The following is a 19,945-nucleotide window of genomic DNA, read 5'->3' as shown; positions in this document are numbered from 1 at the left end:
TTGCTCTGCATGAGATAGTAGAAATGTTTTGACCAAAATTAAATTTTATGAATGTGTTACTTCTTTCATTTTAAATTTTAATGTGGCCGTCAGAGCAATAACACCAAATCTAGGTACTAATTGACTAGCAGCCTCTAGAAAGCATTAGCGCTGTTACTCTACACATCTACAGTGGCTACGGTAGTAAAGTAATCAATAGTCACCATTGACAAATAGCCAGCAGTCTGCAGTTCCCTTTGAGCTGGTGAAGGGTACTGCCAGAAAGGGGAAGCCTGTAGTACTCCTACCTCTTTAAGGCAGCATGGGAAAAGACAGACTGATCTCTTTATTGCAGTGGCAAATCTACCTGCCCTAATGATCTCTTGTGTTTATCCTGCTAAATTGTGATATATTGTTTATACAATTAGGAATCAGCTTTGATTCTGCTATAGCACCACAGTCTGCAGCAAGGGAGGAGGGGATATGGACAATACTTTAACAAGCAATCTAGAGCATTATGACACTATACATAACAACCGACTACTATTCTTGATCATAGCAAATTCATATGTTGATTTTTAGATTGGTTACGTAAATTGGGACCTGTGTGAGTATAGTGTGCCAGTGTCGTGTACAGAAGATGTTTGATCAGATTAGGGAAAATAGATTGTTTTAAGGAACTGTTTATTCAAAAATGAAATTCCTCATGCTGTTTCAAACCCCTCATGACTTTCTTTTTTCCACAGAACAAAAAAAGAAGAATTTTTGAAGACTGATTTATATTCAATTACAATGAACAGAGACAACATAAATGCAAAAGCACCATAAAAGCAGTCTATACGACCTGTGCACTATTAGAAGTTCTTTCTTTGTGAGAGAAATGATATTGGACCAGTTTCATGGTGCTGTTATGGTTATTTTGTGTTCTTTTTAAGATTTAATTAAATGTCAGTCGCCATTCATTGTAACTGAAATTCTCCTTGTGTGTTCCACTAAATAAAGAAAATCATGCGGGTTTGGGACAACATACGGGAGAGTAAATAAGAGTTTTCATTTTGGGGTAAACTATCCCTTTGAAGGGATCATCCTTCTTTTGGAACATTTAAATGACCAGACATACATCGAAAAAATCCATCACCAAAGCTATTATCGACTTATCATCAGTTAACTCCAGGAAGCAATAGATATGCTGGCTACTCACCTGAGACTGGCTTCTTAATCTCTAAGGTCAATGTGATTGGCAGGTTGTGCATGAGGTCACAGATCTCCTGATAGGTGGATGTACACACAGGGGTGTCACCAATTGTTACAATCTCATCACCAACGCTCATCTTCCCTGAGGCTTCCTGAAGGAATAGATAGAAAAGAAATGGGTGAAATACATTCCTCAGATTTATTTTGGAGATATTTCATCCAAGCCTCCAAGCACATACAGCCGTGTGTATTTGGACACCTGCCTGACACCAAGTATCATCTCAACAGTAGGGATAGGAATTGTAAAGAATTTAATGGTTATATTGAAAAATAAATAAAGAAAAATAAGTGAATGCTATTTACTTTCCAAATGATGATTTTACATTTTACTTAAAAAAAAAAAAAAAAAAAAAAGTGTCTGTCTTTGATGCAGCATCAGTTGAATGTTAAAAAGCATGACAATGAATCAAAACGTCAAAATTTCCAACCTACCCTTTCCGCAACACCTCCTGGTCTCAGCCCTGTGATCAGCACCTTGAGTGGAGTGGACTTAATCTCCAGATCCAGTCCAAAAGACTCGGTCTCACTACGCTGGAGCAGTACCGTCTCAATGGTGCAGACCCCTGCTAGCTCACTGGATTCACCCTTCTTGCAGTGCAGCATCCTGCAAGGTGGCCGTGTGCTATTCTGTGTAACCTGAGCAGGGGTTGCTGGAAGTAAAGGTGGTTCTTCACCCTTGGCCCTTTGTGGAGGGCTGGGGCACTCAATGCTCATCATGCTTTTGACACGAGTCACGGCTTTGTGCTCCAGCTTGGGTGAGCGTTTAACCTCCTGCCCTTCTCGATGGGGCTCTTTTTTGATGCCCAGGTTTGTTCCTCCGGCTGCCTCCATACAGCGAATGGGCATGAAGGGAGATTCGGCACCAGGAGGGCCGCTAGGTCCTTCCTCAGATTCAAGCGAGCTGCCGTAGATCGGAGTGGCTGGCTCGCTGCCGAGCTGTCTGTGGCTCTCGCTGCTATCCTGGCTTTCATCATCAACTTCAAGAGATGATGTGGCTATTACAATACCAGAGTCTTCCTCCTGGTGGTGATGGTGGCCACTCTCTGAGACCCCACGGAGAAGGCGACGGAAAGGGCCACTGTCCTCTTCAAGACCAGTCTCGTCGTCACTGGGCTCATCCTCATAGCAGATAACCCGGCGCTGACGGAGAAGTGGGCTACGTACAGAACTCGGGCTGCTTCCCACGCTGGGCTGTTGGGCCGCGTCTACTGTGCGACCAGCCCCAGCAGAAGCTTTACAACATTCTGGGGTAGTGGGACTACTATCTGAACCTCTACAGGAACCATCCCGAAAGACTGTTACGATAAGAGGACAGAAAAACACACTGTTTTAGTGACAAACTGTGATTGATCTTTTTAATCAGCATGACACTAGATTCAGTGGTGTTACCATGTGACTGAGGTGCTGCTGATTCCTCCATGGACGTATTACAGCTCCGGCTACAGTGCAGCATGTCGTCGTCACTGGATCCCATCGCCATGGTCTCAGAGAGGGAAGATTGGCTGGGTACATCGTGAACTGAGAAATACTGAGAGAGCTCTGCCTCTGAACTCAATGAGCCTTGCTGCCAGGGTCAGATGAAGACACAAAATCAAATCTTTCTGAAGATCAACATCATTCAGTAGTGTGTAATCAATGGACCCAAAAAGTATTTGGATGCTTAGATTAAACTTAAAAATGTATGAATGTCACTGCATTAGACGCAAAATACTTTTTTCAGAAGTAACTTGACTTTGACAGAAAACACAAGGGGATTTTTAGTGGATTTAAAAAGTCAGTGTCTTAATTTTAAACAATATATCTTGTTTTATCATTCGAAATCTAGTAAATTTTTGTGGAATATTTCACTTGAAAAGTGTGATTTTGCACTTTTTTTGGTATTTTGTTATATAATGCAAAGACATTTTCAAGTAAATAAAGAAAGTTGTATGGATTTGATAAATTTCAAGTCTATTGGTGAGTCCTCTGTAGACTAAAGCTTCTAGTTTACCCTGCTGGCTGGCTCTAGGAATCTCTTCATGGTCCAGCTGAGAGCAGGATTACCCTCACCCTGCTTGACTTTAACAGTGGGAGATGGACTCTTGGACGGCAGGCCTGTGAAAGAAAGCACAAAAGAAAATGACAGTTATATTTATTCAGCTTGGAAAAGAGCTGTGCTTCTTGATGTGGTACAAATCAATATTTTCCAGTTACTAATCAGAGACTACAACTGAATCAGAATTTCAAAACAAATATTTGGAAACTTAATATGAAGTCCAAAACATCATAAATCAAAGCCAAATTGAGCTTTTCAGAATTTGACTAGCTGTAAACTAAACCATGTGGCTTTTAAAGCCCTGAGAACAAGCACGGTCAAAAGTGGCTGCAGTCAGACCAGGGCAAAGGCACTTTACCAAGTGTGTGGGAAGAATGACTATCTCTGTGAGTGGAGCGAGTGATCACTTCATCCATCTCCTGTTCAGACACCTGAGGATGAGAGATGATGATATAAGATACTCAGCCATTGAATCTCATGGACCATGCAAAAACATTGCTATATCCTGAGTTTAAGTCTTGATTAAATATTAAGTATAATATCTTGATCTGATATTTAACATTTCTGACCACCAGGTGGCACTGTGATTTAAGCAGAATAACCTGCCTAAAATCTGCTTCATAATTCTGCTCTATATGTACTAAATACAATATTTAGTAATGTAACCTCATGTAACCATTCTTAGTCATGTCCATGCCAACATTACCTTACAATCAATAGAGACTCTTGAATAATAATAAAATTACAAATTAATATAAATTCAGGTGTCAAATTAAATTATTCAATGACAAAAAAAAAGGAAGAAATGTGTGATACTGTTTCTGGCATTTCACATTAAAGTATAAGGATTACATTTAAGTAATGTAAACCATTTAGCCTAGTTGTTTTGATACTACACTTAAAGTAGATCCCTGTTTACCTTTATACAACTCTTCTAGAGAAGGCTTAACTGATTTGAGATGAGATCAGGTTTTACCAGATCTATTTCAGTTGACTTTTATTGTTGTCTTCAATACAAGTCTTTCTCAATTCAACAAAACCGATTAAATGTAAAATAATAAAAGAAACCCATTACATCTTGAGTGCAAAAAACAGACACTTCACGCCAGATGCACCTGTATGGCAAAAACATGCTTAAAAATCCGGTCGTCTTTAACAACAAATCCACCCAAGGAGCACTTTTACAGCTCATCTGAATTGGAGTCATGAGCCTTTACAGTCTACAGGAAGATATAACAGAATAATGCAATCATAAAAACCCATCTGCACACACAGGCTACATGCAGACACATGCATAAAATATGTATAAAATATGTCAGATACAGATTTAAGTAATTAATGATCTTGCTGAGAAATGCTTCTGACCTCGTGTCACACACAATAAGTATTAAGCTAGTCCTAACACTTCTCCACTCATTTATCAGGTTGAGTGAACAGTCAGCATATTCTAACCACCAAAACCTCCCGCTGGACCCCACCCCAGTGCACATTTTTCAACATCTTGATTCATTAAGTGGATGAAAACCAAGTCGCGCTAGCAGAAGGGGGAGAGGAATGTTGTTTACTTTTTGTCGGGCTTCAATGATTCATACTAGGAGCAAATTACAGCTTAACAGGTGTATGGTGCTTTTGATTTCCACTTGCAGCAGTCTGGCAGAGGAAGCGGCCCTTGTGACTAAAGGAGTGTGACCACATCACCAAACTGATGTTTGAGGTGTATTTATTCATAAATTAAACCAGGTTCTGAAAAACTAGGGGTCGTTTACATTATTCTCTACAGACATAACATATTTATTTACATTTTGTTTTTCCATTGAGAATTGAGCGTAAAGAAGTTGCACCTGCTGAACTAAACTATTAGCTACAGTGGTTTTACAAAGTAAGTGTTAATGACAGTTTGTATATACAGTAATTTCTATATAGAGGCTAAATAAGATACCATAATGGGGCTCCACATGTGTCTGAGTTAGACTCTTACTTTGGGGTTCGGATGTCGGCTGATGATTAGGCTGACCGGACCGGGTCCACATTCACTCAGGATAGCATAGGCTTCACTCAACGCCGCATGTCTCAGGCTCACAGAATCAACCTCCAGAAGCTGGTCTCCTCGACTGATACACAAATACACACATTAGCCATTATAATCAATGATCTGATAAAAATTGGAGATGGTCCGCACTGCAGAACACGAGATCCAGGGGGTGAGGTTGGATCCAGATCCAACTCCTCCCACTTTACATATCCCTAAACCTACCCGTCTCCACCCCCTGGATCTAAACCTACCCATCTCCACCCCCTGGATCTGGATCCAACTCCTCCCACTTTACCCTTTTTTTCCCCCTAAACCTACTCGTCTCCGCCCCATGGATCTCGTGTTCTGCAGTGAGGGGCTACTAAAAAATTGTTTTAAGGGAAGAACTATTTTCCCCAAAAAAGTATTTTTCACAGGGAAAAGGGTTTCCACAAAAATATTAAGCAGCACAAATGTTTTCAACATTGATAAGAAATGTTTCTCAAGCTCCAAATAATCATATTAGAATGATTTCTGGAGGATCATGTGACACGGAAGACTGTCTTCAGCTTTACCATCATAGGAATAAATTATATTTTAAAATATATTAAAATAGAAAACATTTATTTTAAATTGTAATAATATTTCACAATATTACTGTTTTTACTGTATTTTTGATCAAATAAATGCAGCCTTGGTGAGCATAAAAGACTTCTTTCAACAACATTTAATGAAATCTTACCAACCTAAATTGGCAAATGTAACATATATGCTTTCAGTCAGGACTTGAATGTACCACAGGGGAACATCTGATATTTTCTGGATGCTGGTTCCAGCTGTGGGTGGCATAATAACTTAACGCCGTCTCACCATATTGGAGTGAAACCTAGGTATTTTTAGCCAACTCAATCCTAATAATTTAAGAGATTTATTCTGTTTATTTTCAATAAGAGTATAAGATCATTGAGCAATAGAGTATAATATACACCATATGATAATGGAGATTACCGTTGATGTATGCTGTCCAAAGGTATTTTAAGTGTCAACCCAATTGCATTTGTTGTAAAAATAGACATGTCTGAAAGTATACTACAGCCTTATCTTTCCCTTCAGACAGCTGCAACCACTTTCACAACTAGATCCAACATTCAGGACCACATTCTCCTTCCATAAAGACCCCCATTCATGGGTTTCTGGCGCTTTTTGCACATTCTTTTTCAGTCTGTGAGGTGTTTCATCTAAACAGGAGTAAGCGCACACACACAAACTCTAGCGAATCACAAACAAACATGTAGACAGCAAAGCCCAAATGAGGTTTATTGGATGTTTTACACATTAGAAAAAAGAATGTGCTGCAAACACGTGTACAGACACATCGTGGGCTCTGTAGGGAAAATGAAGATCTATGCGATTGTTTTCCCTAGTGGGGTCTCATTCCTGCCGCTCCCTTCCTTAATTAACTGTAAGTGAAGAATTTAAGATGATTGCTCAAAGGGGTCCAGTGTCTGCTAACTCGGACAAACCAGCACCATTCACTCTTAACCACATGAAACGTTTAGGACATTTCACTGCATTAGCCATGGAGTCATTTTATTATTTTTTCTTAGAAATGTATTTATTTTTTCTTAGAAAAGTACCTGAACTAAAAAAGCACATTTGCTTTGAGTCAATTTTTCCACTGATTAACCACTGTTAAACATTGACAAACAGACTTGAATAAGAAATAATGAATTTTTATTTCACCATTGAGCTACTGTACATGAGACGTGAATTTGGGCGGGAATTGAACACTATATAACCAAAAGACTACCTGAGTCTGCCATCCATTTTGGCAACAGATCCTGGCGCCAAGCTGTGGATGTAGATCCCAGGAGCACTGTTTTCCAGTGTTAGACAGCAGGCACCGATACCCAGCCCCACACCTGGCTCTAAAACACACACAAAACAACATGCCAAATTCTTTAGTTCACTTCATGCATGATTTCTGAGTCTTATTTCTGGTGTTTATCCTGGTTAAAAGGTATTATAGATATTCTGACATAACAGGTGGAAAGTTTTAATGGTTCCTCAGATAGATCCAAAACCTGTTGAGGTGAAATTACCCACTGAACCAAAAGGAAATCAAGCCGGGTGTCTTTAATTTAAAAGACTTATAATTTGCCTATACACGGCAATAATATAATTCATGTCAGAAAAATATGTGGTGTCCCTGAACTGAATAAGTTAACAAAACTCAAATAATAAAAAAGCCGCTTGGAGGGTCTATTTATTAGAATTACGATCCAAGAATAAGTTTTCATTTTGGCAGGACGGTTTATTTTGGACACATTATGAGCCCTTGACTTAAACACACATTCATATTGACGCACAGGTGTGTGTCTACGCTAATAAAAATAATGTTAAAATAATTCAATTTCCTTAAAATAAAAAAAAATATTATGTGTCAAAATATTATGTGTCAATTTCAAATGGCAAGGAGTGTTGCAATAACTTCGAAGCTGATAGGAAAATTTAATATGGAGATAATGTTTTCTTCTAAAGACTTTTTTGGTCAGAACATTAAAATGTAAAAATGCTAAATTTACAAAAATGTTATATACACTACCATTCAAAAGTTTGGGGTCAGTAAGATTTTTTAAATGTTTTTGTAAAGTAAAAAGAAAAAGTTTTTATACTAACCAAGGCTGCTTTTATTTGATGAAAATATTACAATTTTTACAGTATTTTTGAAAAATAACACTTTTCTATTTTTATATATCTTAAAATGCCATTTATTTCTCAGATGGCAAAGCTGAATTTTCAGTATCATGTCACATGATCCTTCAGAAATCATTTTAATATGCTGATTTGCTGCTTAAGAAACATTTATTATTATTATCAATGTTGAAAACAGTTGTGCTGCCTAATATTTCTGTGGAAACAGTGATACATTTTTTCAGGATTCTTTGATGAATAAGTTCAAAAGAACAGAATTTATTTGAAATAGAAATCATTTGTAACATGATAAATGTCTTCACTGTCACATTTGATCAATTTAATGCATATTTGCTGAACAAAAGCATTAAATTCTTTCCACAAAAAAAAAAAAAAATCTTACTGACCCCAAATTTTTTAAACTTTTAAAAGATCTCTGCAACTCACAGCATTTATTTATTTTTTTAGCAAAAGACATGATTGTACCTTTGTTTAATGTAACCTCCATGATAATGCGATCCTTGGGACCAGGACCCTTACGAGAGTCCCCATCTTCAAAGCTAGTAGGGACTGGAGTCCCACCACTGGCATTTGAGTTTGGAGAGCTGGATCTGCTGAGCAGGGTTGGCGTGGGACAGGGTGTAAGACTGGGGCTTCTCAGACGGGTCCTCACCGTTAGAGTAACTACCCCCTTCTTCAATTGCTGAAAAGGAGGAAAATGTCATCCATTAATGTTGGATGGGATTAATACCTTAGAAAAATGGGCCTGAAATTAAAGTCTAGAGCTAATTCTTCTCTGAGGATTCATGCACTTCTGCAGGTGTTTCTGAGGATGACTGAGCAGTTTACCTTGAAGGTCTGAATGGCCTGCTGGTGCGTGAGGCCTTGGAGAGACTCTCCATTCACCTCCAATATCTCATCACCTGAAAGGTGGAGAAAGAAATGTTCACCAGCGAAAAACCTCAAGATAAAAGCCAAAGACAATGAAAATCCTCATGCCATGTGGTTGAGTTCCAAGTGCTTTGATGACAATTGTTCCAAGTGCATTAGAGCTACTGTTTCATGATCAGGAGTGTCCGTCTACCTTCTTTCAGCCTCCCGTCTGCTGCAGCTGCTCCACTGGGGAAAATGGTCTTGACGAATATACCCATCCTCCCCCGGGCTGAATCCTGCCCACCGACAATACTGAAGCCTAGACCCTAGACACATTCAAAGACACATCTCTATGAGCCTGGATTTACAATAGTACAGGTGGTGATGTATCTGGTATATGAAATGTTCCCTGCACAGAGGTTTCATTGTCCACCTCTATATCCCAGTTATTACAATTCAAAATAGAGAGTGAATCACCCCTAAATAAATAAAGACCAACAAGATCAAAGCAGTTTATATGTAAAATGCTATATATGTGAACCCTCATGGTGACAGCATGTATTGTCCTGGGTGCAGGGCCTCTCTCACCTTGCCCTGTCCTTTCATCAGGACAATGTTGGAGATTATGGATGGCTGTGCCAGTCGCCATGGAGATTCCACTTGAACAGTGCTCAGGGAACGAGCCGATTTCTTCACGATTTGATATTCCTGAAGAGGATGATAAAAGAGGTTATGAATAAACAATGAGATGATAAAATAAGCTTTATTTTTATTGTGTTTAACTGTGAGAAAATACGCAGCTACTGTCAGTAATTTGTACCTATGAAATCCTTTGTAAAGGTTTTTCCTCATTTGTAAGTCACTTTGGATAAAAGCAACAGCTAAGAGAATGTAAATGTAAATGCTATTGTGCTAATGTTATTGTAAAAAAAAAAAAAACAGACTTTTATGTTAAATATACTATACTATATTTAGGCTTATTGCAGGGCTCTCTGGAATACTTTATTCAGATTGGTCAAAAGAGGCATTCTGTGAATAATATATATATATATATATATATATATATATATATATATATATTTTCCCCCAATAATGACGCTAAATTGTATATTTGAATATTGTCTCTGGAACCTGATTTTCTATATTGTGTTTTCCCCCTCACAATCTTTAATTATACACTGCTCAAAAAAATTAAAGGAACACTTTTTAATCAGAGAATAGCATCAAGTCAGTTAAACTCCTGGGATACTCATCTGGACATGTTAAGTAGCAGAGGGGGTTATTAATCAGTTTCAGCTGCTTTGGTGTTAATGAAATTAACAACAGGTGCACTAGATGGGCAACAATGAGACGACCCCCAAAACAGGAATGGTTTTACAGGTGGAGGCCACTGACATTTTTTTTTCCCCAACTCATCTTTTCTGACTGTTTTTCACTAGTTTTGCATTTGGCTAGGGTCAGTGTCACTACTGGTAGTATGGGGCAGTACCTGGACCCTACAGAGGATGCACAGGCAGTCCAACTCCTCCAGGATGGCACATCAATACGTGCCATTGCCAGAAGGTTTGCTGTGTCTCCCAGCACAGTCTCAAGAACAAGGAGGAAATTCCAGAAGACAGGCAGTTACTCTAGGAGAGCTGGACAGGGCCATAGAAGGTCCTTAACCCATCAGCAGGACCGGTATCTTCTCCTTTGTGCAAGGAGGAACAGGATGAGCACTGCCAGAGCCCTACAAAATGACCTCCAGCAGGCCACTGGTGTGAATGTCTCTGACCAAACAATCAGAAACAGACTTCATGAGGGTGGCTTGAGGGCCCGATGTCCTCTAGTGGGCCCTGTGCTCACTGCCCGGCACAGTGGAGCTTGATTGGCATTTGCCATTGAACACCAGGATTGGCAGGTCCGCCACTGGCGCCCTGTGCTTTTCAGATGAGAGCAGGTTCACGCTGAACACGTGACAGACGTGCAAGGGTCTGGAGAAGCCGTGGAGAATGTTATGCTGCCTGTAACATTGTTCAGCATGACCGGTTTGGTGGTGGGTCAGTAATGGTCTGGGGAGGCATATCAATGGAGGGACGCACAGACCTCTTCAGGCTAGACAATGGCACCCTGACTGCCATTAGGTATCGGGATAAAATCCTTGGACCCACTGTCAGACCCTACGCTGGTGCAGTCGGTCCTGGGTTCCTCCTGGTTCACGACAATGCCCGGCCTCATGTGGTGAGAGTATACAGGCAGTTCCATGCTCGCCTGACCTAAATCCAATAGAACACTTCTGGGACATTATGTTTCGGTCCATCCGATGCCGCCAGGTTGCACCTCAGACTGTCCAGGAACTCAGTGATGCCCTGCTCTAGATCTGGGAGGAAATACCCCAGGACACTATCCGTTGTCTCATTAGGAGCATGCCCCGGCATTGTCAGGCATGCATACAAGCACGTGGGGGCCATACAAACTACTGAGTACCATTTTGAGTTGCTGCTATGAAATTTCAGCAAAATGGACTAGCCTGCTGCATCATTTTTTCACTTTGATTTTCGGGGTGTCTTTGAATTCAGTCCTCTGTAGGTTGATAATTTTCATTTCCATCAAACTATGTGGCATCCTTTCGTTCCTAACACATTACCCAGTCCATATAAGTATAGATATCCAGCATGATATTTTTCCCCATTGAGATCTGATGTGTGTTCAAAGTGTTTCTTTAATTTTTTTGAGCAGTGTATTTTACACATTATCTGATCATCCTATTAGGGTTTATTTTGCAAAAATAAAAAATGAAAATGTACATTGTCCCTTACTTGCGTAAAGGCAGAGACTACCAAGTACTATTAATATAACAAAAAATGAAGCTCTGAGGTAAGGTTTAAACTATTCACACATCTTTCCATTTACTTTTGACAAGCATTGTAATTAGCACAGCTAAGGGAAACCTTCCACCCACATGTAAAGACTGTTGTATTTGCATTTGAAGTGGCTGTGCCACATAATTTTTGTTTTGGGCCATCACAGCACATGGAACTTCAACCATGTACTATAGACTATTCCAAGAATAACAGTTTGAATAAGGCAATAAATCAAAACGAATGAGCTGAATGCTGCAGTGACCTGTCGGACTCCAACTGTATCCAGCTGCTGTGGGAGGGAATGTTTGCGTCCTCCTCGCGCTGGCTTTTCTGCCACGTCACTTCCTGTATCACCATTTTCCACGATAAGCTCATCATCTTCGCCAACAGACTCCAGGCGGCTCCCTCCACCTGATCATATTGACATCAAGACATTAACTTGAAATGTAAACACACTTAATAATCAGTCATTTATATTCACAGCGGGAGAAACTGATCTCCATATGTCTGAATGTCTCTATGCTGATTAACAAGCATAATTTAAAAAAAAGTCTATGTGAACAATTTCAGTACACCCTGATCTGGTACCAGAATCTATAATAAAGAAATTAGAATTGGTGGATCCACCCTTGGCCATAATCCAACACATTTTAATCTCATTATAAAATTTTCATGCTCAGCAGTGTTGAGACTTGATACAACTGGACATGTTCGACCTTGGGATCTGCTACGGAACTTCATCGGTGTGGGGCTTCGGCAACATCCCTTGGGACCCTCAATCCTGCCACGTTCCTCCAATCTGTCAAGATCTGTAAACTGAAAGACAGGAAGCAGAAGGAATTAAGGAACATGCCTTGAACAGAGAGAGACAGAAGACATCAGACTGGCTCTGAATGATAAACACTGGAGAAAGCAAATGGAGTAAACGTTCCTCTATTTCCTGTGACATTTCCTCTTAAAATTGTAAGCCATAAACATTTGATTGTCCTTCACTGTGCAGGACTGTAGGAATGTTGCACACTCGTGCTGGTGAATGCTTTCTTATTTTCACAGAGGGAGATCAAATCTCATGTGTACATGAAAGCCAGTGTATTCATGGAGACCTCTTGGAGGTGTGGAATGGAAATGTGCCACATGCCCTTGCTCAAGTGATCCAGTATCCAATTTCAATACATATTAAATTATATTTATTGATTTCTGGTTGTAGTTTCTGCAAAGTTTAATAAAATAAAATGTAAAAAAACAAGTTTTCCTACACTACCATTCAAAATTTTGAGATCATTAAGATTTTTAATACTTTTATTACAAGATATTTCACTTTTATCACATAAAGACATTTATAATGTTACAAAAGTTTCATATAAATTTTGTACTTTTGGACTTTCTATTCAAAGAATCCTGGTAAAAAATGCATCACAGTTTCCACAAAAATCGGTTTCCACAACATAAATAAATACATAAATAAAACAACTGTTTTCAACATTGATAATAATATGAAATGTTTCTTGAGCACCAAATCATCATATTAGAATGAATTCTGAAGGATCGTGTGATGCTGAAGACTGGAGTAATGAAAATTCAGCTTTGCCATCACATGAATAAATTATATTTAACAAAAATATATTAAAATAGAAAACAAGTCTTTTAAATTGTAATAATATTTCAAAATATTAGTTTTTACAGTACAGCCTTAATGAGTATGGGACTTTTTCAAAAACATCCAAAAATTTTACAGACCCCCAAACTTTTGAATGGTAGTGCATAATGATGTTTTTGGCAGCCCAACATGTGCAAATGTAATAATAATTGATGGCATTTTTTTTTTTTTAATTAGCGTGAGACGATTGCGTCTATCTCTGGTTTTAAATGGTAACCACTAAATGTGCTAAATAAGAAGGTGTGTTAGCTTAACTTGTCAAAGCACTTCACAGTAGAAAATTTGGGGCCAAATTCAAAAGGTTCTGCATGCTTAAATGATCACTAATAACTATAAACATAAAATGCAATTAAGTCATTATGTTAATTAACTATGATTATATAGTCAACTTTACATGTGCAGAGAAGTCTTTGTTAGCTACGATTGCAGATATTTGGCCCAGTTCTGCATAACACTGATATAACATTGACTTGGGGGTTTTTAAATATTTTTTTGTGCATTTATTTCTGTAACAGATGTCAATGGCATTTTGAAGTCAGAAAGCCTTGTGTGTTATTGCACCACTTTAATACTGCACTAACAACAATACTGCAATAACAACAACAAAAAAGTGTTTTCCCCTTCCAACCGTCTGAGCTTTAAGAATGAGCTTCGGGTTATCACAATGCTCCTGAAACAAGTTTAAACAGCAACATGTAGGGGGAAGATCCACTGCTCTCTTTTCAGGCATGCAGACAGGAAGCCCTTCCCTCCGTTGTCAGAAATGAGATCTGTCTCCTGCATGAACAAGCTAGGCAACACTGTTGCAGGTGAGCCCGTGGGCTTCCTCAAACCCCACACCTCCGTGCCTCACAGGACACAACGTGACAGTCACAGCTGCGTTCTTCTTCCAGATCCTTCCCTTCCCTATTTTGTTGAAAATGATTTTCCCTCCCTCCCTTTGTCTCATCAAAACCACTGAGCCTGACACTTCAGAACAGATCTGGAGACACACCCAACACTGTCAGCACTGGACGCCCACATAATAGCAACCACTCATCGCTCTCTTCTGCTATGGCAGGGTGCTGAAAGGGAGTGTGAGAACAGTTTGGACAGGTGTTTGGGTTTGGAAGGGAAAACTGAAAGGGGAAAGCAAACATATGGCAAACTGAAAAATTAATTGGCATAATTACACTCCCCATTTCATTTTCTGCTTAACTTAATGATAGGGCTCTCACACTTTTAGACCAATGAATTTCCATGGCTTTGCCTTTTCCAGGCATTCATTATTATTGAATAAGGATTTTTAAAACCCATTTATCAAGACTGCACTCATAAAGAGCCATTTCTAGCTGGTGAAATACTTGAAAGCAGGCCATACTGAGGGGAAAATAATGTGCTGATCATGATGAATCGTTGTTCTTGCATACTGCAACCAAGAGCTATGAGTGAAAGCCATACAGGTGTGAATGCTGCTGAGCTCTAGCACAGTCCTGTAAAAGATGAGCAGTGTATTCAATTTATGGATTCTATTCGATTTGTCAACTTGTCACCTAAAGTAAACGAAGCATTTTGTTATTAAACCAAGGAAAGGTTTAATTTGTCATTTACTTGCCAAAAAAGTTACGCGCAGTGACTGCAACAACAACAAAAAGTTTGTTTTAGTGCGGATGTTGTAGTTTCTGTAATTCCACAATCAGAATTTCCAGGTCTGGAAATCACAATTTTTCGTTGTGATCCCTATAAAGAACAAACTTAAAAAAATAAAAATAAAAAAAAAAGCCACAAAGTGTTGCTTCAAAATCATAGGACCTATGAAAAATAACATCTGCAAAGAAAGTTATAGTAAAAACAAACATAGCACATGACAGGAAGTCCTTATGATAAGTACCAGGTCAATAAATCATGGGAAATGAGAACAAGAGCAAAAAACTATACTGTTTATTTCTCCTTCAGTCCCCATCACTCTCTAAGATCTCCCACTTTGTCATTCATTAAAGACTGAAGACTGAAAGGAGAGATTAGAGAACACCGGATGAGAGGAAGCTATAGGCTCCTTAAACCTCATCATGTCCCATAAGCCTTTATTTACAAGTGTTCATCTATGCAGTGGCGAAGGGAATCCTATTGAGGTTTAACTAGGCTAAGATGGTCTTTGTCTAGCGACACAAAGATTCTCAGTATGGCTGAGCAATATGGACAAAAAAAAAAAAAAAAGAAAAACATCTCTGTATTTTCTACTTTTTTCTATTTGGATAAAAAAAAAAAAAATTCTGTATTTATTTAAAAAAAAAAAAATGTTATTTCAAATCCTGCCCAGTGTTGACCAACAAACAATGTTCATTGAACATTACAGGCTATGAAAACAAATATAGTAAATGTAACCACGTAGGCTATGCTATATATTATGTGCAAAAGAGTTAAAAATCACATTACATTCTTACATTGTTACAACATTACAACAACGATTTTTAAAGCAGAAGTTAAATTCACTAAACTAAAAATAAAGAAAAGCACAGACTAAATGTTAAATCCAACCATCCGTCCATCCATCCGTCCGTCCGTCCATCCATCCATCCATCATCTACAAATCCATCCATCCACCCATCCATCCATCCACCAATCTATATACCTAGCAACCTACTTACTTATCCATCCACCCATCAAGTCATGTACATTTAGTGCCTTAAATGGAACTATACTGTATCTGTTACTGTCTGCTATTTTTAAGCTTAAATATTGCCACTATGAGTAAATTATTGATAGGCACTAGAAGATCACAAAATAACAAAATATTTCAAAATTTTTCTGTTCTACAGTTAAAAAAAATCCAAGCTTTACTGCCCCAGATTCACAGCTATGTTCAGCAGGAACCGTGGAATGCTAATGTAATTAGACAGCAGGCGGGACGGTTGCTCTTTTTCATTTTTTTATCCCGAAAGCAAGAACGTGTATGCAGTATAGACGCAGTGGGGGGCGGTGGTGAATGACCCACTTTACTCTGCACCACAGAACATCTCAACCAGAGCATCATGGGCGCTGCTCTCCAAAAGAGTTTAACCCTAATACACTCAGTTGTGTGGTCCTGTCAGTGCGCCACTGAAACAGCTAATGGCCGGCATTAGCCGTGTTGTCATCACTGATCAACAAATCAGCGCAACGTCTCATTTTGTATGATTAAACATTAACGCTATGTGGCATTAGTGATTTGATGCACGCCTGCTTGCGCAGAACAAATGAATAATTTGTTATCTGTGATGAAACAAACAAACGCTGATCCAATGGCTGCTTGGTAAGCAGTGGCACTAATATTTTTCTGGCAAAACAACAGATAAAACCTCAAGAACATAAATGGGGCCCTGGCACACAGATCAAAAGAAGCAAACAGATAAAGCAACTGTGCTGTCCTTAAAAGGAAACGCTGTATTTTAAATCACAACATGCTGCGGGTATTTCAATTTTGCTGAAAAATATCAGGAAAGTCTTGTTCTTATCAGACAAACCATGGAAGTGCATTCGCTTTTTATCAAACACCTCAACAAGGCACCAGTGAAAGTTTAACGGAGAACAACTACACATACTCGCACTAAAAAACAGATTACGATAAAGCACTGAGCATTTATCCCCAAAGCAAACTTTTAATCATAAACATTCTCTTCTAACAAAAACAGAAAAACAGTCTGTTCTAGCTCGATCTGAGGGCAGCTGAGGCAGCACCAGATGAAAGTGGAAGATAATCAGGCTGATAGGCGGCAAACGTACGTACCAAGTCCTGGGTGGGCAGTGAAAGGCTGCTGGCCCTCACGTCCTCCATGTCCGGCTCCATATTCTCCTTCTCCTCCCCGGGGGAGGGAGAGGCGTCCGGGCCAGAGCACGTGCTCACTAGGTCGGGCAAGCTGGTGGACGGGTACTTGTGGAAGTCCACTTCGGATTCATCCTGGGAAAGGAAGGAAGAGCAGCTGGAGAGAACATGTTGTGTGCCGTTGAGCAGCCTGCGAGTATTTTTAACTTTATCTCGGAAAGCCGAGCGGCGAGCCCATCAGCGCTTCACTCTTCAATTTTTTAGCTGCTACAAGCATCTGCCTGTGACATCTTTATGTGCTTGAACAGCTGACACACTTTATACGAAGAACACATCAAGAACAGCTCATGATTTGTGTGTGAAGACACTTGACACACAATTATTATAGGGTATGAGGCCAATTTGTTTGCAAACTCAAACTCACCCTGCTGGCCACCACCAGCTGCACGAGTCCAGCAGTAGAGCGCAGGATGGCTACAGCTTCCTGGTGTGAGAGACCAACCAGGGAGTGACCGTTTATCATTAGTAACTCATCACCTGCCTTCAGACGACCATCTCTGAAATTAAAAAAAGAACCACGGAAAGCATGACCAGGTCATCCCCTTACATGAAAAACAAGCAGCATATACTCCTGATGTCACGTTGCAGCTATTACAGTGAAATGTTAATTGGATGTTAATGAATGTTAATCAGGAACTGATTGGATCACTACAAGTGGTTTCTATATGACAGGAAGCTTGATGCAAATAATGTCAACTTGCTATACTAAATCAATCACAACAAGTCCAGGAATGTGTTTTAAGAAAGTAAATACCTAAATGTATTTGAACCAAAAAAATACAGAACATATTTCAAACTTAACGTCCTTGATGCCTGTGTGTCGTGGGACTAGAGCAGGGATTTACTCTTGGAGCTTCAAAACTGTCTAAAATAATTTCTGGATCATCTATTTGTCTACAAGGTGCAAATATCTAAATGATGCACTAGCCATTGTGTTCAGAGTGAAATGAGACCAGTTTCATCATGCTTTTATCAAGGAAAAAAAAAAATGTAGTTTATGACAATGATATCCCACAAAGCAGTGTTAATTTTGTTGATGAATAATTATCGCCACTGTTTTCATTAACAACATTTTTTTCACTGAAGAAAACAAGACAATAACTAAATAAAAACCAGTATTTGATGTACGGTTTTCTGTGCACACACATCCGAAGCGCGCACACAGAAAGCTGCCTCTCTGACAGTGTACGAGTGCTAAATTGAGTTTCCTTTCGTTTCTTTTCACGCTTAAAAGGAAACTTACACAAAAATATATCAAACTGCCCGTTTTGGTGAGTATTAATTTAAACAGAGTCGGTTGTCTTAAGTGAAAGTAAATAGTTGGGAGAAAATCGGATGTGTATCATTGGAGCCGTGCATTAGTTCTTAAAGTGACAGTACAGTAGCCTAATAAACCTGCTGCTGTCCTTAATGTCAACTCAAACAACAAAAGAAAAAGAGAAAAATCACTCACTGCTCTTGACTGAGTAACTTTAGCAGCTTTAATAATGATTTATACAAGGAATAATATGCACTATTTTTACATTTGATTACTTTATTCAATTTCTGTAATATTTCTTACCTGAATACTACTGTTAGACCTATCTGACAAACTTAAGTTTTAGTCCACTAAAACTAGACTAAAATAATTCAGATGACTAAAATATGACTAAAACTAAATGGCATTTTAGTCAAAAGATTATGACTAAAACTAAATCAAAAGTAACACCGCTACAAAGACATCTCTGTCTCTGCTACATTCTTCCATTTCCAAATGTCCTCAGACAGTTTGGATCCTTCCAGCCTGACCACTCAACTGAGGCTTCATTACGATGAACAGTGTGCAGTGAAGAGAGAAAGATTCAAAATCTGAAAGCCTCTCACTGGTCAAAATCCTCAGGGCTTCAGTCACAGATGAAGGAATCTGAGGTTATCTCAGTGTTAGCCGTTATATAAGAGCAGGAAACTTCATAACTACCCACATCATGCTGCACTGATGGCCCTGAATCTGACCACCTCTTGCGCCACACTAAAAAAGAAAGATTTGGAAAGCAGCCAGTTTGTCCAATATGCATGATTCATGTCTATAGGTTTCTCCGAAACGGCCCCCATTAAAACTGTGAGGGAGGAAATGTAGGATTGTTAAATTATAACAATAAACCCTAGTGCTGGTCATACCAAAAATAGCCCGCTCTGACTGTAGGCGCTGTGGGGGAGCTGCCTATGTATTTTACAACAGATCTGCAACATCTCATGAATTTGTATATCCTGTAATCAATTAATGTTTTCGGGTCCCAAGGCAAAGTCACAAGGGCTCATTTTCCCTGAACACATCTATTTAACTTAGCACATCATCTAATGGGAGTAATTCAAATTCTTTGAGGCAATAAGGGTTAATTTCAGCTTTTGGCTCATTACCATCAGGTTGTTGTGCTTTCTTTAAACTTTGCTAAAGTGTGCATTAATGAATCACAAGGGGAAGCAAGTCAGCAAATTCTCTAACATGTTACAGCTTAAAACACACAGTTTAAGGGCCAATGCACATGTAGACGGGGAGGGAATGATTTCTGCAGTATTAAAAAAAGACCCCACAATTTTTATTATGTGTTTGTAGAAAGTAAAGGGATATATCATGTTAGAATCCTATGCTGGCTCTGCCTAGCTTTGCAAAATGACAGCTATTTGCTTAAATATACCGGTACCGCAAATCACTCGAGGTGAAAATCACCAGCAGGGACATCAGGCAATTAGTATTTTTGAGGGGAGCACATTTGGGGGT

General features: G+C 39.1%; 1 protein-coding gene across 4 annotated transcripts in view; it reads right to left on the bottom strand.

Annotated features, from left to right (window-relative positions):
* pdzd2 (PDZ domain containing 2) overlaps positions 1-19,945 on the bottom strand; it is a 74,564-nt gene that overhangs the window by 6,642 nt on the left and 47,977 nt on the right. For 2 of the 4 annotated variants that reach the window (XM_051894998.1, XM_051894999.1), the window contains 15 exons: positions 17,552-17,684; positions 17,092-17,262; positions 12,406-12,505; positions 11,952-12,100; positions 9,435-9,554; positions 9,058-9,172; positions 8,823-8,896; positions 8,460-8,676; positions 7,090-7,207; positions 5,247-5,379; positions 3,627-3,699; positions 3,224-3,327; positions 2,623-2,797; positions 1,666-2,528; positions 1,181-1,325 (listed from right to left, as the gene is read on the bottom strand). In XM_051894998.1, the coding sequence (XP_051750958.1) occupies positions 1,181-1,325; positions 1,666-2,528; positions 2,623-2,797; positions 3,224-3,327; positions 3,627-3,699; positions 5,247-5,379; positions 7,090-7,207; positions 8,460-8,676; positions 8,823-8,896; positions 9,058-9,172; positions 9,435-9,554; positions 11,952-12,100; positions 12,406-12,505; positions 17,092-17,262; positions 17,552-17,684 (2,690 nt within the window). Of the gene's footprint in view, positions 1-203; positions 290-1,180; positions 1,326-1,665; positions 2,529-2,622; positions 2,798-3,223; positions 3,328-3,626; positions 3,700-5,246; positions 5,380-7,089; positions 7,208-8,459; positions 8,677-8,822; positions 8,897-9,057; positions 9,173-9,434; positions 9,555-11,951; positions 12,101-12,405; positions 12,506-17,091; positions 17,263-17,551; positions 17,685-19,945 lie in introns of all 4 variants that reach the window. The other 2 variants (XM_051895000.1, XR_007930379.1) reach the window with 2 other exon arrangements.

Source organism: Ctenopharyngodon idella, chromosome 5 (assembly GCF_019924925.1).
Source record: "Ctenopharyngodon idella isolate HZGC_01 chromosome 5, HZGC01, whole genome shotgun sequence".
Classification (NCBI taxonomy): domain Eukaryota; kingdom Metazoa; phylum Chordata; class Actinopteri; order Cypriniformes; family Xenocyprididae; genus Ctenopharyngodon; species Ctenopharyngodon idella.
The sequence above is the reverse complement of the archived record's forward strand: the minus strand, read 5'-3'. Positions and strand labels throughout refer to the sequence as shown.